This window comes from Mytilus trossulus, chromosome 5 (assembly GCF_036588685.1).
Source record: "Mytilus trossulus isolate FHL-02 chromosome 5, PNRI_Mtr1.1.1.hap1, whole genome shotgun sequence".
In the NCBI taxonomy this organism is placed as follows: Eukaryota; Metazoa; Mollusca; class Bivalvia; order Mytilida; family Mytilidae; genus Mytilus; species Mytilus trossulus.
The window spans coordinates 4630116-4653144 of record NC_086377.1 but is presented as its reverse complement, the minus strand read 5'-3'; the positions used below and the strand labels follow the sequence as shown (position 1 = coordinate 4653144).

Below are 23029 nucleotides of genomic sequence, written 5' to 3'. Positions count from 1 at the left end.
AGTTTACAATAATATATGAATACTATTTCGATAGACAGATAATAATAGATCACAGTTTATGCAGAAGATTTATAAAATGTGAAACTTCAAAAGACATGTTTTTCCTTGAAAAACAATATTAAAAAAGCAGTACTATACATGTACAGTAGTTAAATGAAGGGGGTAAAAAGCAGGAGTTTGGTTTAATTCAAAACTATGCATTAAATTCCTGATAAGCATAAACATTAAAACAGTCAAAGTTTTAGTTTTAAATTATAAAAAGATATAAACAACACTGTCGATGTAGCATCGTACATATCCAAATTTATATTAAGGACAAAACAAGCAATGATTTTTTTTTAAGGAAAAAAAATATTTTCATAAAATATTATTATTTTATTCCCCCGGGCGCTAATTTTCCTTCCCCGGGCGCTTTTTCTTTTTCCCGGGCGCTTTTTCTTTTCCCGGGCGCTCTCGGGCGCTCCCGGGCGCTTTTTAGTAGGACCGAAATTTCAAAGCCTCCCGTTTTAAATTTGAAAATTTACCTGTCTCAAGAGGATAAATATCGTATTACACTCAATGCAGTGGTAGAATCTATATATATCAATCACTATAAATGATGCAGACTTGAACTTTCATTTTTGTCAGACAATTCTATACAAATTTTATGACATTAAAATAAGTTTGCTAGAAATCTGTAACCTTAGTTGTTTAACTATTTTATTCAATCGTATATTTTATGTGCACAAGAAGCTTAATCTTACTTTGTTTTGTACTCAATTTTATGTTTAGAATAAAGAGTTCGTGTTTCATATGGTTTATACTAAGCAAAATAAAATAAAGTTTTCCGTGTCTAAGTGAAGTCGGAACTTTGCTGCACTGTAAAAATGGGATGAAAACAGCAATATAAAAGCTATTCCTTTGCATTGGGTTTTCTGAAGCTCATGACTGTATGTTAAATGGAGGACAGTGGACATACACCACCATTATACAGGATTTTTCTCAATGTCGCAAAATCTTCGCAAAATTCTTTTTTTGTTTAAAAAAAACAAAATTGCAATAATAATTTCTGAATTAACAGTATCTTTAAATAACTCATTATATACTCATCTAATGTAAGTATTACCTGTACTCAGCTCCCCATCCTTTGACAAAACTCATACGAATAGTACACATGCGAGTTAGTTGATAAACAGATTCAAATCCTTGATTGACAGACTGGGCAAGTAATGCAGCAAATTCTTGGTTGTTAAAAATCTTTAAATTACATCCTGAAAAAAAGAAAAAAAGTCAGATTTAAAATTTGCAAATGTTGAATTTTTGGATTATCTCCCTTGCACTAAAATTTCTTGAATATTTATAAAAGTCCTCTTTAAATGATGTTAATGGATTTCATCAGTTATCATAGGTTTAAACTAAAAGTATTAGGATGACACAAATATTCTGCTAGAAAAAAAAACCACATTTCTAACCTTTTTAGGAGTTTGAATTTGAGAACCAAAAATCTGTTAAACTGTTATTTTCACGAAATATTCAAAGTCTGTAAGGGGGAGACAACTAACCTGGTGGTATTTTATAAACTACAAGGGGAGACAACTTACACATTAATTTTAAGGGGAAGACAACTTACCTGGTGGTATTTTACATACTGTAGGGGGAGACAACTCACCTGGTGGTATTTTATATACTATAAGGGGAGACAACTTACACATTAATTTTAAGGGGAAGACAACTCACCTGGTGGTATTTTACATACTGTAAGCGGAGACAACTCACCTGGAGGTATTTTTCACCCTGTAAGGGATAAATAACTCACCTGGTGGTATTTTACATACTGTAAGGGGTAGACAACTCACCTGGTGGTATTTTACATACTGTAAGGGGTAGATAACTCACCTGGTGGTATTTTACATACTGTAAGGGGTAGACAACTCACCTGGTGGTATTTTACATACTGTAAGGGGTAGATAACTCACCTGGTGGTATTTTACGTACTGTAAGGGGTAGATTACTCACCTGGTGGTATTTTACATACTGTAGCAGGATGCCAACCATATCTTTGGTTACAATTAGGACTTTGTACAAAAACAGCACTTTCACTCAGACACTCAGCAAACACCTCTCCTCCTATGTAATATAGCCTCACACCTTTACCTAGAAATACACAAACATGTAATGTTAAAACCTCACACCTTTACCTAGAAATACACAAACATATCGAATATTATTTTTCTTTTAAATTTTCAGGGGTGACAGAATTTAACTAAAATCTCTTGAAACTTCCGATTTGTCAGGATGTATTTTTGATGTAAAATTGTAGTAAGTTCAAACTGTATAATTGATATACATTTGAGTAAAGGCTGGAACTAAATGTATAACTGAGGTGAAATTGAGGTTAGGCATGGACTGTAATTTTGAGTTAAGGCAGGGTTTAATTGTATAATTGATGTAAATTTTAGGTTAGGAAGGGTTTAACTACACATTTGGTGCATTTTCAAACTTGAAAGGGTTTAAAAAAGAGAGATGAAAGATACATGAGGGACTTTCAAACTGAAGACGAAAATAAACTGACAAACAATAGTACACAAAACACAACATAGAAAACTTAAGACTGATAAACATTTTACTGTGGATTCAATTATTTTTGTGGGAATCAATTTTCGTGGATTGAGAAAACTTACATTCTAATGCAATTAGTTTGTAACGATAATTTTCATTGGACGTTGATAAATATTTTGAGGGGTTAGATTCCACGTTCTACCAGTCCGTAACTAAGAAAGCCACCATTTTGAATTCCGATTTTTTTGGGATATGTAATTTCTCAAAAAATTAACAAGATATTCTCATTTTGAGCCTCAAAATCTTCTTTTTGTCTATATTGAAACCATTATGTAGCGTACGAAAAGTAAAAATACGTTTAGTATTCATGTTTGACATCCAGATTAAACACATGACGTCACACTGTTAAGATGCTAAAAACAATGCGACAGTTTCACGGACTTTTTTATTAATGCCATTTTTAAGCCAAAAAATAACATTTATTTTAAGATGCGGCATTAGAATGGAGATAACTGTATTGTATTTTAAGCTTGGCCTTCGTAAAACTTGATTTTACTGTCGCAAATATCCGTTTACCTATCTCCGCTCCGCGTCGCTAGGTAAACTCAATTTGCGACAGTAAAATCTACGTTTTACGAAGGCCAAGCTTAAAATACAATACAGTTATCTCCTAATTTTCCTGGATATTTAAATTGGTGGTTTGGCGATTTCTGTGTACAAAGCCTATATATAATGAACATTTGTAATTCATTGAACATATGAATTCGTGGTTCACCTGTACCCACAAAACCCAACGAAAATTGATATCCAACAAATAATAATGAATCCCTGTAATCATTGTAAAGACAATGCTTAACTCATTATATTCATTGTGAAGATATTGGTTACCTGTACAATCATTGTAAAAACAAGGTTTCACTGTATAAGCATTGTGAAGACAGGGTTTCACTGTATATTCATTGTAAATAAGGTGTTTAACTGTATAATTTTTAGAAAGTAAGGTATAAATGTAAAATTGTAAGAAAGAAAGGTTTAAATATCTAATCAATGTAATTAAGGTTTGACTGTATAATAATTGTAATAAAGGTTTGACTGTATATACCAATATGTCTCCTTGTCATTTCCACTTGTTGTGTCCTGTTAATGTTAGACAACAGACCAAGACAGAATCTCTCCGAGTTTGACGGATCAGTGAATCCATCTACCGTCAACGAGGGCATTGAAGCATGAAATGTCTCCCCAACACGATTATTTAGTTCATAATACGCAATGGAACACCAAAATGCTGGCTCCTTGTAAGTGACTGGTTCTGCATCTATAAATAACAAAAGTATCAAATAAGTCACAGAAACTTACACTTAAAATTAACAGACAAAATATTCCTTATATGTATGTATCTCTTTACACATAGTGCATGGAATGGAGAGTTGTCTCATTGGCACTCATACCCTATCTTCTTATATATGCTTCCGGTACTAAGTCAGGAAAAAGACAGCTGTTATCAATTTGTTTGATGTGTTTGAGTTTTTGATTAGGGACTTTCCTTTTTGAATTTTCCTCTGAGTTCAGTATTTTTGTAATTTTACTTTTTTCCTTCACTCCATTGTGACTGAATCACTGATTGCTACTTGCTTAATGTCTCTTAGGAAAATGTTTCATGCATATACATGGCAACCATACTTTTTTACTCATGTTAAGTCTGTAGATATTACTTCTTACATAAATAAATACATCTATGTATGTGACAGAGGAACTATCAATCAAAATGTTAGTAAAAAGTCCCTGGAAAAGGCGAGGTTATTTGTTTTAGCAGTGTAGTTTCATTGATGCATTATTAGAAAAGAAGACAGAAGCGCAACTTATTCAAACAGATTTATATTTGCATTTTTTTTATTCTACAAAGTTGCAAAAATCAATCAATCGCTCGTAAAAATTAGTTTGTTAGTATCAACCTATTAATCTGTTCCTAAATAATATTCTAATACGATATTCTTCTTTCAATTTGAAAAAAAATCCATGCGCATGTTGACCATATTGAAGACTGTACTTGGACCTATAATGTTTTTTTCTTTTTTAATTGATGACTTGGATGAGAGAGTTGTCTCATTGCCACTCAAACCACATCTTCTTATATCTATCTGTTCTTTACCTATAATGTTTTTTTTTCTTTTATAATTGCTGACTTGGATGAGAGAGTTGTCCCATTACCAATGCCCACTCAAACCACATCTTCTTATATCTATCAAATTCCCTTAATGTAAGGAGGTGTGTTGTGGGATTTTTCAAATGATAAACTTACCAAGAGGAGAACTTGGAGAAACATCCACACCATCTACAAAACATAACAAAATTTTACAAATCAAACAAATCAAGACAATTTCATGCAAAAATATTTGGTTTCTGTCAAAGAGTTGTTGTTTGCAATCATATCTCATTTTCATATTTGAACATGGTACATATCTATATCTCACATGGTACATATCTATATCTCACATGGTACATATCTATATCTCACATGGTACATATCTATATCTCACATGGTACATATCTATATCTCTTTATCAACTCAAACAAGTGAAACTGCGAGCTACTGCTCACTGATGATACCCCGCCGCAAGTGGATAATATTAATAGTGTTAAAATATGCAAGTGTTCGGTAAACAGGAAGTTGTCGAGTGATGAATCTGAAAACGCATCACACGGTATAGCTGACTTATATAAATCCTGAAACAAAATTTCAGAAATCCTTGAATTGTAGTTCCTGAGAAAAATGTGACGAAACTTTTCAACTTGGCTATCATGTGTAAAATCATACAAGTGTTCGGTAAACAGGAAGTTGTCAAGTGATCAATCTGAAAACGCATCACACAGTATAGCTGACTTAGATAAACCCTGAAACCAAATTTCAGAAATCCTTGTATTGTAGTTCCTAAGAAAAATGTGACGAAAGTTTCATGGGACGGACTGACTGGCAGACGGATGGACTGACGGACGGACTGACGGACGGACAGACAGAGGTAAAACTGTATACCCCCCCCCTTTTCTAAAGCTGTTTAAAGGGGGGGGGGGGGGGGGGGGGGGGGGGGGTATAATTATAAAGGTGTCACACCACCAATTACTCTCTCCATTTTAGAATGTATGTAAAAGTAGGCCTACTCAGACAAAAAATAGTGCATTCAATGTCATTGTTTACTTAATACGACCAAAAAATTGGCAGAAATGAAACTATTGGTGAAAGAGAAATATATTAAGACCATATTGAGTAAAAATTTACTTGTTTATGAGTTTGCATTCAAAATTGAGGATTAATGCACTCCTTAGTATACTAATTTAAGATTTCCAGAAAACCAGTGGTTATTTTTAGTGGTACCTCTTTTTGAAAGACCTCTTCTTTCTTATATAATTTTAAACATATGTTGAAAATTGGCTAATACATGTACAATTCAGGATATACCTGGTTCTATGAAGTTAAACTTAAGGTTAAATATTTAGAAAGCTGTGAAAATTGCCAAATTTGGTTGAACAGATAGGGACTATACATTGGTGGTCTGACACCTAAAGCACTTGATTAAATATAAAATCAGGCTTTTGTGCAGAAACTGTAAACTAAGAAATAAGGGAAAGAAATATATGATGTTCTGAAAGATTTGTAGAATAAATTTCAAAGTATTATTACACCGAAGATGACTGCTTGGCAGTCGTAATTATTCTGAAATACTCCTCTTTAGGCTGCTAGATTTAAAACTGTAAGTCAAAAATATTGAAACAAACTATTTAATATGGTATATAACTATCAGCCCTTTTATAAAAATTTTAAATCAGTACCAATCAAAAATGCCAATCTAAAAATAAATATCAAATAATGCTCTGAAAGTTTAATCTAACACCATAATTACTTACATTGGGTTATACAACCTAATGGCCATCCTGAGTATAATTTAATAAATATATCACATAAAAAAATATTAAGTATTTCTGAATCAAACTTCTGGGACAAGCTGCTAAACAATCTTATCAAATTTATCAAAAGATATACCAGGTCTTGTCACGAACATAAAAATATTCTTTCTCTTATTGATGAAAACCAAATATTTTATTAATTTTATTATTGTGTACTTCAAAGATTAAATGAATCTTCTGAGTATAAATAAAGCATTTTTATAAATAAATGTTTTTAAGGGAACCACTCTGTGAAAATTAACCAATAACTTCTAAGAAGTAAATGACCTCTGGGACCAATCTTTCTCTGACTATAGAAATAAATTAGGTTAGGAAAAAAATCTTCTCAACGATGTCTCCCTGGAGGAAGGTTGAACATTTTTAAAAATAGAAAAGTCACGATTTCAAATACATTTGTAACATTTGAGTTAAATAAAGATCTTATATCACATGGTAAATTGTGCTAACATTTGAGTTATTAAACATCTTCTATCAATCACATGGTAAATTGGGCTGAGTTTGGGATCAAAGCTGTGTAGGTTAAACTGAACTGTTTTGGAGAAATAAAATCAGAGGTTTAATGTGAAGCATAAAATATGTACATGTACACCTGCAGCTGCTATACAGCAAAAGCTCCACTCACACAATCATTTTCTATATCCAGAGGACAGTGAAAGTCGGGTCAAAACTCTCATTTAACATTAAAATTAAAATTAAACATATCATATCATCAGGAACATATCAACTAAGTTTCAAATTGATTGGTCTTTAACTTGATCAGAAACTACCCACTGGCCTTGACTAAAAACTTTAACCTAAAGTGGGACAAACGGATGAACAGACCAAAAATCATAATGCCCTCCAAAATTCTAGTATAATCATGTACAGTCAGCTGTCCCTGATTGACATAATCTTTTGATGTTTATCTTAGGTGACTACTTGTTGTTGGGTTGCTGTCTAACTGAACTATACCCCACATGACATCTTAAATATACCTACCCATGCCCTGTGTGTCTGTGTTGTCACCATCCTCACTCATGTACCCAGGAGGAGGGGTATCTGAAATAAACAATAAACAACTATATTAGATATAAAACAACACATGTACCCAGGAGGAGGGGTATCTGAAATAAACAATAAACAACTATATTAGATATAAAACAACACATGTACCGAGGAGGAGGGGTATCTCAAATAAAACAATAAACACATCATCATCTAAATATCTAAGACAACACATGTATAAATCTTAAACAACACATGTAGTTGGATCTAAAACAACACACATATAAATTTAAAACAACAAAAGTATGTATCTTAATCAAAAACTATATGTATCTAAAACAACACATGTGATGATCTAAAAAAACAATAAATGTGTGGATCTAAACAAGCACTGAAAAAAATATAAAATGGGAAAAATGAATGTATCAAAGAGACAACAACCAGACCAAGGAGCACAACACAGAACAAGACCATGAAACAAATTTAACACATGTGTGGGCATTCACTAAAACAGTACACTTCTTGTCCAACATGGTGTCAGCCCCTATGGATTTTTGTTTTCAGTCAAGCCATTATTCTATTTATCAGCCAGGAAGCCATTTGTAACCTGTATTAAACGAGTTTGTCCACCACTGTAGGATGATAAATAACACTTTATTTATTTCTATATATAACTTCTCCTAATGACCAGTGATTTTTTATTGATCCACGCTGAGCTTCTAGGATAAAGTATTTTGTATGACAACTGCTAATTCCATCTCTCTACTGGCAGTCTATATATATAGAATTAGTTTTTGCACTTTTGGTCGAACTTGGATCATTATTGAATCACATTGGACATTATAGATTGTACTTCTGGTCAAACATGATTTAATCACATCAGACATTATATTAATCTTTTTATTCCACATCAATCTTTTTTTAAGGTTTATAATAAATGTTTAGGCGATTTGTGTGAACTTTTGATGACAAATTGCTGTCTTGGTTATGTGTGTTGTCTCATTAGGTTTGTTTCCTCACAAACTATATCCAAAATTTCATTCTTTTATTTAAAAGTGGGGAAAAGATAATCTAATTTCTTACAATTAATTGGCTTTCTATTTATTCATTAACATGCAGATAACAATTTTATCAGTGATTTTCAATATCTCTTGTATTTTTTAATGATTTTTTTCTAAAAATGAACACCACATAAAAAAAATCCAAGTATCGGTTTCAATAACAATTATTCTTTTCCTAATCTTAAAGTAATACTTTCACTGCTGTCTAAATTCAGTTCTCTATGAAAATGCTTTTAATTTTTTGTGAAAAATAAAATATCAAAAATACTGAACTCCAAGGTAAAAGTGCAATGGAGAAATTGATTATAACAGCCTAAAAAAATCCAATGAGTCTGCTGCACTGTATAAACCAATGGAATTATTGGAAAATAAATGTCATTGACTGGGTACAAGCATTCTCCAAAGAAAAAGATGGGTCAAACCATGTTTTAAAGATTGCTAAACCTCACATTAGTATGAGGTGTAACACCACTAATATGGGCCCGTCCATAAAGCACATACTAGAAAGAGGTACATTATAATTTAACACAAAATAGATCCTGCAATAATGAGTGTAAATTAACTTTCAAAATATGTAGACAATATTTAGGTTTTTTTATATCAAATGAAAGCTGAAGGACTGGTGATCAATGAAAAAGACTTTTGGACTTATAATTTTGAATATTAAAAATACTGCACCAAATTTTAACTAGAGGCTCAAAGAGCCTGTGTCGCTCACCTTGGTCTATGTGCATATTAAACAAAGGACACAAATGGATTCATGACAAAATTGTATTTTGGTGATGGTGATGTGTTTGAAGTTCTTACTTTACTGAACGATTTTGCTTCTTACAATTATATCTATCATGAACTTTGCCCATTAGTAACAGAGAACTATATTTGGTAAAAATTTACATAAAATTTACCAAATTAATGAAAATTGTTAAAAACTGACTATAAAGGGCAATAACTCCTTAAGGGGTCAATTGACCATTTAGGTCATGTTGACTTATTTGTAGATCTTACTTTGCTGAACATAATTGCTGTTTACAGTTTATCGCTATCTATAATAGTATTCAAGATAACCAAAAACGGCAAAATTTCTTTAAAAATTACCAATTGGAGGGCAGCAACCCAACAACCAATTGTCCAATTCATCTGAAAAATTCAGGGCAGATAGATATTGACTTGATTAACAATTTAACTTCTTGTCAGATTTGCTCTAGCTGCTTTGGTTTCATAGTTATAAGCAAAAAACTGCATTTTACCCCTATGTTCTATTTTTAGCCGTGGCGGCCATCTTGGTTGAATGGCCAGGTCATCGGACACATTTTTCAAACTAGATACCCCAAAGATGATTGTGGCCTAGTAGTTTCAGTGGAGATTTTGTAAAAGATTACTTAGATTTATGAAAAATGGTTAAAGATTGACTATAAAGGGCAATAACTCCTAAAGGGGTCAACTGACCATTTTGGTCATGTTGACTTATTTGTAGATCTTACTTTGGTGAACATTATTGCTGTTTACAATTTATCTCTATCTATAATAATATTCAAGATAATAACCAAAAACAGCAAAATTTCCTCAAAATTACCAATTCAGGGGCAGCAACCCAACAACCGATTGACCGATTCATCTGAAAATTTCAGGGCAGATAGTTCTTGACCTGATAAACATTTTTATCCCATGTCAGATTACCTCAAAATGCTTTGGTTTTTGAGTTATAAGCCAAAAACTGCATTTTACCCCTTTGTTCTATTTTTAGCCGTGGCGGCCATCTTGGTTGGTTGACCAGGTCACGCCACACATTTTTTTAACTAGATACCCCAAAGATGATTGTGGCCAAGTTTGGATTAATTTGGCCAAGTAGTTTCAGAGGAGAAGATTTTTGTAAAAGATTACTTTAATTAACGAAAAATGGTTAAAAATTTACTATAAAGGGCAATAACTCCTAAACGGGTCAATTGACCATTTTGGTCATGTTGACTTATTTGTAGATCTTACTTTGCTGAACATTATTGCTGTTTACAGTTTATCTCTAACTATAATAATATTCAAGATAATAACCAAAAACAGCAAAATTTCTTCAAAATTACCAATTCAGGGGCAGCAACCCAACAACCGATTGACCGATTCATCTGAAAATTTCAGGGCAGATAGATCTTGACCTGATAAACATTTTTATCCCTGTCAGATTTGCTCTAAATGCTTTGGTTTTTGAGTTATAAGCCAAAAACTGCATTTTACCCCTATGTTCTATTTTTAGCCGTGGCGGCCATCTTGGTTGGTTGACCGGGTCACGCCACACATTTTTTAAACTAGATACCCCAATGATGATTGTGGCCAAGTTTGGTTTGATTTGGCCCAGTAGTTTCAGAGGAAAAGATTTTTGTAAAAGTTAACGACGACGGACGACGACGGACGACGGACGCCAAGTGATGAGAAAAGCTCACTTGGCCCTTCGGGCCAGGTGAGCTAAAAAGAGGGTACAATTTGTCTGTCTGTCAGATCTGAAGTACCTGTTTTGGTACATCCGAAGTTCGAGGAACCAGTTCTTTCTTACCTGCCATTAAAGGTATGTTGATTTTTCATTACATTAGAGACCATAAAGTGTTGCTTTGACATGCAATGATTGCCACTTTATCCAAATTTAAAACTAAAGAGGTATGCCTGCTTGAAATAGAGGAATTTAACATAGGAAGCAATGGGACCATGAATTAGTGGTGTACTTCCATGACAGTGGACAATATATAGTTCGGTAATATTGACAAATTATAGTGTGTGCAACCCATACAGAGATAATTGATTAACTTTGTCAATAATTGGGATCTAGAGGCCACAATTGTGTTTTATATAAAATGAAATTAATTAAATAATATAATTACAACAAAAGGAAACATTCATCAAGAACTGCATACATATCTAAGAAACAAATTGCTTTGCCAGGTGCAGCTGGATACAACTGCAGAGGTCCAACCCTGAACAGTGGGTGAAAAAGGACACACTATTCGCGCTTAATACAGGTCTAAATTTTGATAGTAATTAGATATTTGACACTTAATAGGTTTCTGACACAGAATAACTGTAGTCAAAGAACTTAGAATTGGTTATATCATTTGAATTCATATTCATTTTTTTTACCCTCTTCCACCCCTTTTTTTTTCAAGTTGTTGAGTATTGATCCCCCCAATTTTTTTACCACCCACCCAAAGATTTGCGTTCATATAGTAAAATTAGTTAGTTAGTCATCTATTTTCTTATTACTCTGTATTCTATTTATAGCAACATTATGCAATTGGAATGTCAAGTAAACAGAAGACACTATTTTTAGAGGAAATACTTAGGTTATACTTTTTGTAGATGTTTAAGTTCAGACATATTTAAAAGTTTGAACAATTTTTTTAAGATTGCTGCCTCCAACATGTCCAATGGCGGGTGCATTATCCATGCAAGATAATGGAGTAATACTTCATCCATAAAATAAAAATTCTTAATTTTTTTTTTAATCCACTTAAATATTTGATCATATTTGATTCACCTCCAGAAATAACAATATGCATATGCAGTTTTCATTAAACAAAGTTTAACCTTTTTTAAACTTGTTTAATTTATTTATTAAACTCTTAATTACTTGTTATCATAGAAAATGCAAGAAAGCTATTTTCAAAATCACATTTATAAAAATCACTACACATACATGTCCATTATGAAATTTAAGTAAGCAACATTTAATAACAGTACATATCATATTTCGCCAGATGCACATTTATCATTATCTTTATAAAGCTATATAGCCTAAACCCCAGTACAGTACAAAATGGTACAATGCAATGTATCAATTCTTATGGGTTTTTTTTATCTGAAAGATTTTTACAATTTGTAACTCGGGCCATCATTATTTCTGAAGGGGGAGCCAGACCTTTTTCTGCACTTTGGGATCAGGTGTTTTAAGCTCTGGATTTCGGGATTGACTCTTTAGAAATCTGGGATTTTTTTTCAAATTTTCGAATGCGGTATTTAAAAAAAATTTCAACATGTCAATTCGAGACCGTTCGGATTTTATGTTTTTAAGCCTGGGTTTTCGGGATCAGGACCCCTCCAACCACCCCCTTGAAAGGCATTTAAAACAATTTAGAATGGCAATAATAATTGTTATGCATCGTTATAAAATAACATTATGCATTTATTTTTATAAAAGATTAGTCATTATAATAGTTAAAATTATTTTAAAAGAAAATTCAAACTTACGAGAAAATGCAATCCAGCTATTTACCACTCCTTTTAAAAAATCCACACCCATAATTCTTATCACTATTCTATAAGAAAATACAGCCTGGTGATTTTACCAGATTTACAGTATGGTACAAGATGACCTAAGAGGCAGTTAATCAAACAGGATATTTTAATTTCCTTTTACAGACAAAACAATTAAGTGGTGTTTTTAATATACAAATATTTGATTAATAATAATTTGTGAAAGAACAATCTCTTGAATAGACACATACCACAACTTTAAAAGCTTCAAAATTGGAACCCCCAAACTTTTTAACCCCCCCCCCCCCCAGGCGCAGATGACGCTGACACAGAGCATGAGGGCACACTGACCACGACGTACAAAAGTAACAATTATCTATAGTTCCATCTTGTTTCATCTTGGTGTTATGCATTTTCTGATTGGCTGCAGCAATAATATTTCCTTTTATAAATAAATAAAGTGAAAACAAATTTCTTATTTATTAATTTTTTATGATGTTATGACTTTTCAATTTCATAAAAATATTTGCAGCACTTATGGATTATACAATAAAATCAATACAATGTAAACTGGCATTAAACATATCTTATTTCTAACTACGGAGAAAAAATGAGTAATAACAGACATGGAAGGTGAGGCCAAAATAAAATGACTAATAACAGACATGGAAGGTGAGGCCAAAATAAAATGACTAATAACAGACATGGAAGGTGAGGCCAAAATAAAATGACTAATAACAGACAAGGAAGGTGAGGCCAAAATAAACTAATAACAGACATGGAAGGTGAGGCCAAAATAAATGACTAATAACAGACATGGAAGGTGAGGCCAAAATAAAATGACTAATAACAGACAAGGAAGGTGAGGCCAAAATAAAATGACTAATAACAGACAAGGAAGGTGAGGCCAAAATAAACTAATAACAGACATGGAAGGTGAGGCCAAAATAAATGACTAATAACAGACATGGAAGGTGAGGCCAAAATAAAATGACTAATAACAGACAAGGAAGGTGAGGCCAAAATAAAATGACTAATAACAGACAAGGAAGGTGAGGCCAAAATAAAATGACTAATAACAGACAAGGAAGGTGAGGCCAAAATAAACTAATAACAGACATGGAAGGTGAGGCCAAAATAAACTAATAACAGACATGGAAGGTGAGGCCAAAATAAACTAATAACAGACATGGAAGGTGAGGCCAAAATAAACTAATAACAGACATGGAAGGTGAGGCCAAAATAAAATGACTAATAACAGACAAGGAAGGTGAGGCCAAAATAAATGACTAATAACAGACATGGAAGGTGAGGCCAAAATAAATGACTAATAACAGACATGGAAGGTGAGGCCAAAATAAACTAATAACAGACATGGAAGGTGAGGCCAAAATAAACTAATAACAGACATGGAAGATGAGGCCAAAATAAACTAATAACAGACATGGAAGGTGAGGCCAAAATAAACTAATAACAGACATGGAAGGTGAGGCCAAAATAAACTAATAACAGACAAGGAAGGTGAGGCCAAAATAAAATGACTAATAACAGACAAGGAAGGTGAGGCCAAAATAAATGACTAATAACAGACATGGAAGGTGAGGCCAAAATAAAATGACTAATAACAGACAAGGAAGGTGAGGCCAAAATAAAATGACTAATAACAGACAAGGAAGGTGAGGCCAAAATAACAGACATGGAAGGTGAGGCCAAAATAAATGACTAATAACAGACATGGAAGGTGAGGCCAAAATAAACTAATAACAGACATGGAAGATGAGGCCAAAATAAACTAATAACAGACATGGAAGGTGAGGCCAAAATAAAATGACTAATAACAGACATGGAAGGTGAGGCCAAAATAAACTAATAACAGACATGGAAGGTGAGGCCAAAATAAACTAATAACAGACATGGAAGGTGAGGCCAAAATAAAATGACTAATAACAGACATGGAAGGTGAGGCCAAAATAAAATGACTAATAACAGACAAGGAAGGTGAGGCCAAAATAAATGACTAATAACAGACATGGAAGGTGAGGCCAAAATAAAATGACTAATAACAGACAAGGAAGGTGAGGCCAAAATAAACTAATAACAGACATGGAAGGTGAGGCCAAAATAAACTAATAACAGACATGGAAGGTGAGGCTAAAATAAAATGACTAATAACAGACAAGGAAGGTGAGGCCAAAATAAACTAATAACAGACATGGAAGGTGAGGCCAAAATAAAATGACTAATAACAGACAAGGAAGGTGAGGCCAAAATAAAATGACTAATAACAGACAAGGAAGGTGAGGCCAAAATAAATGACTAATAACAGACATGGAAGGTGAGGCCAAAATAAAATGACTAATAACAGACAAGGAAGGTGAGGCCAAAATAAAATGACTAATAACAGACAAGGAAGGTGAGGCCAAAATAACAGACATGGAAGGTGAGGCCAAAATAAATGACTAATAACAGACATGGAAGGTGAGGCCAAAATAAACTAATAACAGACATGGAAGATGAGGCCAAAATAAACTAATAACAGACATGGAAGGTGAGGCCAAAATAAAATGACTAATAACAGACATGGAAGATGAGGCCAAAATAAATGACTAATAACAGACATGGAAGGTGAGGCCAAAATAAACTAATAACAGACATGGAAGGTGAGGCCAAAATAAAATGACTAATAACAGACAAGGAAGGTGAGGCCAAAATAAAATGACTAATAACAGACAAGGAAGGTGAGGCCAAAATAAATGACTAATAACAGACATGGAAGGTGAGGCCAAAATAAAATGACTAATAACAGACAAGGAAGGTGAGGCCAAAATAAAATGACTAATAACAGACAAGGAAGGTGAGGCCAAAATAACAGACATGGAAGGTGAGGCCAAAATAAAATGACTAATAACAGACATGGAAGGTGAGGCCAAAATAAAATTTAAAACATTTGATGATACTTAATTTCCCAACTTAAATTAGGAGGCTACGTGGAAAAATTCAATTTTTCATAATCTAACGACATTTAAACTAAAACATGATACTCATGACGATCATTGACAAAACAAAGTTTCAAATTTGTTTCTGAAATATTTTCCTAGTCATTTATTTTTTTTAATTTCCTTAATTAATATTTTTGCCATTTGTTTTACCAGCTTTTGCTTTAAGAACTTTAAAATCTACCCATAATGCATTAGGTTTTAATGATTATAACCCATAATGCACCTGTTAGCTCTGTTTCACTGGAGTATAGATATTGTTGAAAAAAATCAAAGACATTTAACAAGAAAATCAATTTCCATATATAAAATTTATTTAGAAGAATTCTTTCTGACATTTAAAGCAATTTTTGCCTGAAATAAAACGGATTAGAGGATATTTGTTTGAAATATTTCATTCTAATTGGAATAAAACATTAGTAATGAAATTGTTTACATGTATGTAACACAGTGTTATATGAACAAGTGAGTTTGACCCTCAGGACAAAGGGGGGTTCCAACTTTTATGTCCCCTTTCAAATGCATTGATCTTCAACCCCCCTGGAACCATCCCCCAAGATCTGCCACTAAGTACTTTTATTTATTTTCATAAGTGTCAAATTTTCTTTTTACTGTTCTTTTATTCTACTATTTTTTTTCTAATATTTATTAGTGGAGAGGTTAAATATCTCATTATATTTTCCTGAAAACCTTCTAACATTTTTAAAGTTAATATAAAAATACATCACTCATATACATAGCACGTACTGTAAAGAAAATTGATTTTTGTGAATTTTTTAATATGTTGTGGCTGTTCTTGTTCAACCTTCGAAATCAGAACATGTCAACTAGCTGACAATAATATCCCTAATCTATTTCACTTTCAGTTAAACACAAATTTTACTTTCAGGCAAACAGGAAGGTTTTTGTAACAATAGAATGAAGGATAAAAAAAATCTGCATAATTTAAAAAAAAAAAAAAGTTTATATGAGGGTACATTTTGACTGTTTGTCACATATCAGTGATATTGTTTGCCTTAAATTAGTGGAGAATAAAGGCTTTTTCCCCTGGAGAAGAATCCCAATTTGAAAAAGAAATGGCTTAAAATTATTCCCAAAAAGACAACTTTTTTTCCCAAACAGTGCAGTCTCAGTAGTAATTGTACATGAATACAAACTGAAAAACACTTCATTTAAACATTTTTCATGCCTAAAATGACTATATGTGCACATTTGAGGGTCTATTTATGTATCTTCACTGACAAAATGGGGTCTTATTTTATAGCAGGGTTTGACTCTTGAAAATGGGTCTGTAAATTGAAGTTTCAGTCAAAGTCCTGGTTTATTTTAAATTTCCCAATTTGATGGAAATGACGCATATTTTCCCAATAAAAAAGGGTAGAGGTAGTTTTGAAAAAAGCTAACAATATCACTGCATATGAGTATGAATACATGTGTGTCCATACATCAGAAGTTCTCCGAACCAGTTCTTTCTGATGTACTATTAAAGGTATATTGCTACATTTGACATGCAATGATTGTCACCTTATTTGAACTTTAAGCACCATGCAGAGCTTGCCTGCTTGAAAATTGAGGAATTAAACATAGATTGCAAAAGGGCCATGATTTAGTGGTGCAATTCCTTTAATGACCTGATCTGATTATTAATGGATGACTCAATCATACTATTGTAAATCAATATCAGCAGGTCAGTAGTGGTCAGTGACTACTAATGAATTGCCATTCAACACACTGACCTGTCATATAAATGTTTTTTATATAATCGATCATATTTATATATTATATATCTATAAATATCTACTATATTTTCTTTTCAAAACCAGTTTAAACTGACAGTGACATAATAAGTAAAGTGCAGATTGAAACTGATAAGCCATCTGAAAATCTGTAAAGTACCAAGACCCTACTTAAACAGCAGTTCAAAGGCTATATATCCTATCAAGGTCCTGTTTGATATTTAAGAATTGAATGCTTCTTTTTGTAAATTCATTGGGGTGTAAAAGCGTTGACCAAAGTAAATTTTGTATGAAGCACGGAAGAGCTTCATTCTAAAAATATGTGCAGTCAACATTTTTACAACCATATGAAGTAACAAAAAGAGGCATTCAATACTTATAATTATATTTTTTAGTAAGGATCATAAAAACACAAATTTTATCAATTTTTTATTTAATTCACCTGTGCACTTTATTGTGGGACCTCGTGTTATCATGAATGAAGTTTAATTGAGAAATGTAATTGCTTAAGGAATAACATGTGATGTGCAGTTAGCCAATCAGAAAAAAACGTATTATAGTGAAACATTAGTGTAATTATTCCCATATGCTAAATCATTGCTTTGTATGTTAATAAGATCCTTCTGATGCTGATTTTGGTTACACCAACTTATAATACTTATAGTTATATACCCTACTAATGCCTTTTACAAGGGCCACACAAAAATCCAATAGATGTCAAATCAGAAGGACACACTTTATTGGGTTTTGATCATAATTGGTTCTACCTACATGTCATAAAACAAAATTAAATCTCATGAAGGATCAAATGACTAATAGTGAAGCATCATATTAATTATGATAAATAATTGATGTTTTATGCAACAAGCACTATTGGGTACATGGTGGCAGTAATTTATTTTCAATTTGTAAGCTGAAATGCACTGAGAGAACTAGACCTTTAAAGCAGGTAACAGTTAACAATGCAAGTCTATAAAAAAATAAAAAGCATGTGCCTTCTGCAGGGTTTACGTAACAAAATAGCGATATATCATATGACCTACTTCGATCACTCAGCCACTTAGGTCCCTAAAACAGTCTATTGACTATAAAATAGTTTGAAGAAAAACTATTGAATATCCTTAAAATATGCAGAAAGCCAAATATATCATTGGTAATTTTATTAAATCCTAGCACTAGACTATCTTTTATTCATAACATCATATCAATGATCATTAACATTGATTTTGTGACCTGATATCTGTCTTATGTTTATTGCTATAAAATTCATTTCTTTTTGGGACAATTTTAAAATTTCTTTAGCTTTAAATATCTATTAACTTGGAAACAAAATGTTACAGTGTCAATGATGGGTGAACAACCTGTTGACCTGTCAAAAAGGGAAGAACAACCTGTTAACCTGTCAGGGAGGGAAGAACAACCTGTTGACCTGTCAGAGAGGGGAGAACAACCTGTTAACCTGTCAGAGAGGGGTGAACAACCTGTTGACCTGTCAGAGAGGGATGAACAACCTGTTGACCTGTCAGAGAGGGGAGAACAACCTTCTGACCTGTCAGAGAGGGGCCGAACAACCTGTTGACCTGTCAGTGATGGGTGAACAACTTGTTGACCTGTCAGAGAGGGTGAACAACATGTTGACCTGTCAGAGATGGGTGAACAACCTGTTGACCTGTCAGAGGGGGTGAACAACATGTAGACCTGTCAGAGAGGGAAGAACAACCTGTTGACCTGTCAGAGAGGGGGAGAACAACCTGTTAACCTGTCAGAGAGGGGTGAACAACCTGTTGACCTGTCAGAGAGGGGAGAACAACCTTCTGACCTGTCAGAGAGGGGTGAACAACCTGTTGACCTGTCAGAGAGGGGCGAACAACCTGTTGACCTGTCAGAGAGGGGTGAACAACCTTTTGATCTGTCAGAAAGGGTGAACAACCTGTTGACCTGTCAGAGAGGGGTGAACAACCTGTTGACCTGTCAGAGAGGGGCGAACAACCTGTTGACATGTCAGGGAGGGGTGAACAACCTGTTGACCTGTCAGAGAAGGGTGAACAATCTGTTGACCTGTCAGAGAGGGTTGAACAACCTGTTGACCTGTCAGAGATGGATGAACAACCTGTTGACCTGTCAGAGAGGGGTGAACAACCTGTTGACATGTCAGGGAGGGGTGAACAACCTGTTGACCTGTCAGAGAGGGGTGAACAATCTGTTGACCTGTCAGAGAGGGTTGAACAACCTGTAGACCTGTCAGAGAGAGTGGAACAACCTGTTGACCTGTCAGAGAGGAGTGAACAACCTGTTGACATGTCAGGGAGGGGTGAACAACCTGTAGACCTGTCAGAGATTGGTGGACAACCTGTTGACCTGTCAGAGAGGGGTGAACAACCTGTAGACCTGTTAGTGGTAGTTGAACATTTTTCTTTGCCTATCAGATAATAGAAATGTTTTTATCATTAAACAGGTTAAAGTCCAATTTTTTCAAAATATTGTTTCCACATACTGTGAATTTAATCAAGAAATAGTTTGTGCATTTATTATTGAAATTTAGGACAACAAAGTAAAAAAAAAGAGATTATAATTGGGATTTCTAGAAAATCGGAGACTATAATTTCAGTTTACAAGAAACATTAGCTATCAAATTCTTACTTTTTCCGATAATAAAAACACCCTGATTTTCACATTCAACAGTCTTGTATACAACAGATGTCAATAATTAAAAGTAAATTGATTCCTCTTCTTCTTCAATACAAGGAAGTAAAAATAATCATGTTCACAGTGCAACATACATAATCTTAGACCGAATAATCTGTCTCTAGTGTGGGTTCATTTGTCATTCCATATTTTCTTTTCATCATTTGGACTCCGTGTGGACACAAAAAAAAAAAAAAAAGTATAAAATAGCCAAATGATGAAAAGAAAAAATGGAATGACAAATGAACCCACACTAGAGACAGATTATTCGGTCTAACATAATCTATAAATAGTTGATGTTATTGTTTTTATAACGAAGGCTTAGGGAGCTATCATTTGATTTATAGAGGCACTAGGATGAAAAAAATTTCCTGCATTTTTTTAAAAAGTTTTAATCAATGTCATGCTTTTTTTATTTTTCACTCCTGCCTTTTATTTATTAGTTTATCCTGACTTATTTTCCATAAATTGTCACTGATTTCGATGTTAATTCCAAACTCCTGTCCTGCCTTAATCTTTACAAATTTCATTATATGCTAATATAATTTTATGTTATTTCATCCAAGAACCTATTAAATCTATTTTGAACTTAACTGAATTGAGAATATGAGACTACTTATGTGCAAAAATAACTTTTGTAAATTGAATAATAAATTTTGGAATTTTAAAGATATGATTTTATGACACTGACAGTTCAATAATTTGTATCAATATAATACATAAGAGTTGTTCACACTTGTAAACTATATGTCATTTGAATGTTCATTACGTAGAACAATATGCCAAATTATTTCGAGCAATTTTTCTAGCAGTTGTGGAACAACCATCTGACTTTGAAAAGAGGGGAGAGGACTGGATTTTTCCTTGAAAAATAGTCTGATCCCAATTTGATAAAAAAAGAATATATGTTTTGGTAATATACCTATGATTAAAAAAATATTCTGATTCCAGAGTTTCTCCATATATTATATGTAAAATATAAAACAAAGATTATTTCAATGCTAGCATTGAATAAAAACAAATTTAATAAAAGCGTTGGCGCGAAAAAAAATACTGACTCAGAAAAAACACATACTAGTACCCCCAACCCCCCTTTTCTGATGTTAAGTGGTTGCTTCTTTAAAGCCATTATGATGATTTGCAGTAGTTTAAAGATACTTAAGATGTCTCGGTAATGCATTTATGAGTGAATCTAGCTATATATAAGATATAAAACTGTTTCCAAATTATATTATAACAATTAAGACATTATAATAAGATAATTATGCTTTTATTTTTATTTATTATTTATAACATTATGTATACTGTGATTTTATTTATTTTTCGTGGGTATCATATTGCCTGGATTGATGAAAACTTGCATTTTCATTGTTATTAGATTTTGTGGTTTTGCCTATCTCTGGATACGAAGCTGATGATAATTAATAATTCATTGAATACTTAAATATCTGCATAAATTTAAGCATTTAGAAAATCTGTAATTCGTTGAATATTTATATTTGTGGTTAACCTGTAACGATGAAACCCACAAAAATTAGTATTCAACGAAAAATATTCATGAAACCACATTAAATAGAAGTAGATTTTCAAGAAATCAGTGGAAGCTAAGTTTTCCAGTGCCTGTGGTAGCAGTATTGGTTTGCGTAAAATTCTTGAAAACAGCAGCACTTTAAATTTCTTATACAATGTTATGTATTGTACCATTGTTACTTTGAATATCTATGAATTATCTATAACAAAATATGAAAGTTTAAAGAATAAAATTATGGGGCTCTAGCATTCATCACTTAAAGTATATATGAATATTATAATTCCTGTGTTTGCCTATTTTGGGTAAATATTTGAAGGTTCATACCACATTGTCAGCTATAAAAGGCATACTTGTTCATGTTAACTTATTCTCTAAGTTAATTTCTTGGAAAACAGCAGAAGTTTGAATTCTTATTTATATTGTACCACTTTTACTTTTAAAGTCCATGAATTATTAAATATGTATAAGGCAGCCTGTTCAAATAGATTATTATTAATTATCTAGTTAACTTAATAAAAAAAATATTTGATATGATTGCCAATTAGACAACTTTCCTCAAGAGACCAAAATGACACAGAAATCACCATGGCCTTCAACAATGAGCAAAGCTCATACCACATAGTCAGCTATAAAAGGCATACTTGTTCATGATCACTAGGTTAATTTCTTGGAAAACAACTGAAGTTTGAATTCTAATTGATGTTGTAACATTTTTTTTAATTTTAACGCCAATGAATAATTCAACAGACAGCAAGTTAAATAAGATTAAAATTATTTAGTTAAGTATATATATATATATATATATAAACGAGTCTAAATTGAAAACTACGTTCAAACCTATTTCTGCGTTGGATAAAAAACGCAATTTTTATACGTGTGCATGTCAAACAAAATTCGTTGTAGAAGGGTCTTATATATATATATAATAACAGTTCATGTTAAATTAACTTATTCTGTTTTCATTTCTTATAAAAATAGCAGCAGTTTTGATTTCTAATATTTATTATACCATATATGCATTTTTTACTTATAATGTCAATAAATCATTAAATTATGCAGCACATTAATTTAATTAGATTAAAATTATATATTTGTTAACAGTAAATATATGATACTAGAAAATTAAATGTTTCAAATTTCTGGGCAAACAGTGGCAGTTTTGTTTTAGTTATTGTACCATATTTTACTTTTAACATCAATGAATTATTCAATAGGCAGCCGCTTAAGAGAAGATTAAAAAATTTCATTTTTAATAGTACATAAATAATACCTATGAACATGTTTTAAACCCATCCTGGGTAATTT

General features: G+C 32.6%; 1 protein-coding gene across 1 annotated transcript in view; it reads right to left on the bottom strand.

Moving 5' to 3' along the window:
* The window catches only part of LOC134718469 (mothers against decapentaplegic homolog 3-like), a 50652-nt gene that overhangs the window by 3379 nt on the left and 24244 nt on the right, over positions 1-23029 (bottom strand). Inside the window, exons 4-8 of the mRNA XM_063581009.1 lie at positions 7477-7536; positions 4838-4870; positions 3641-3853; positions 1996-2133; positions 1106-1250 (exon numbers count right to left, since the gene is read on the bottom strand). Coding sequence (XP_063437079.1) covers positions 1106-1250; positions 1996-2133; positions 3641-3853; positions 4838-4870; positions 7477-7536 — 589 coding nt within the window. The remainder of the gene's footprint in view (positions 1-1105; positions 1251-1995; positions 2134-3640; positions 3854-4837; positions 4871-7476; positions 7537-23029) is intronic.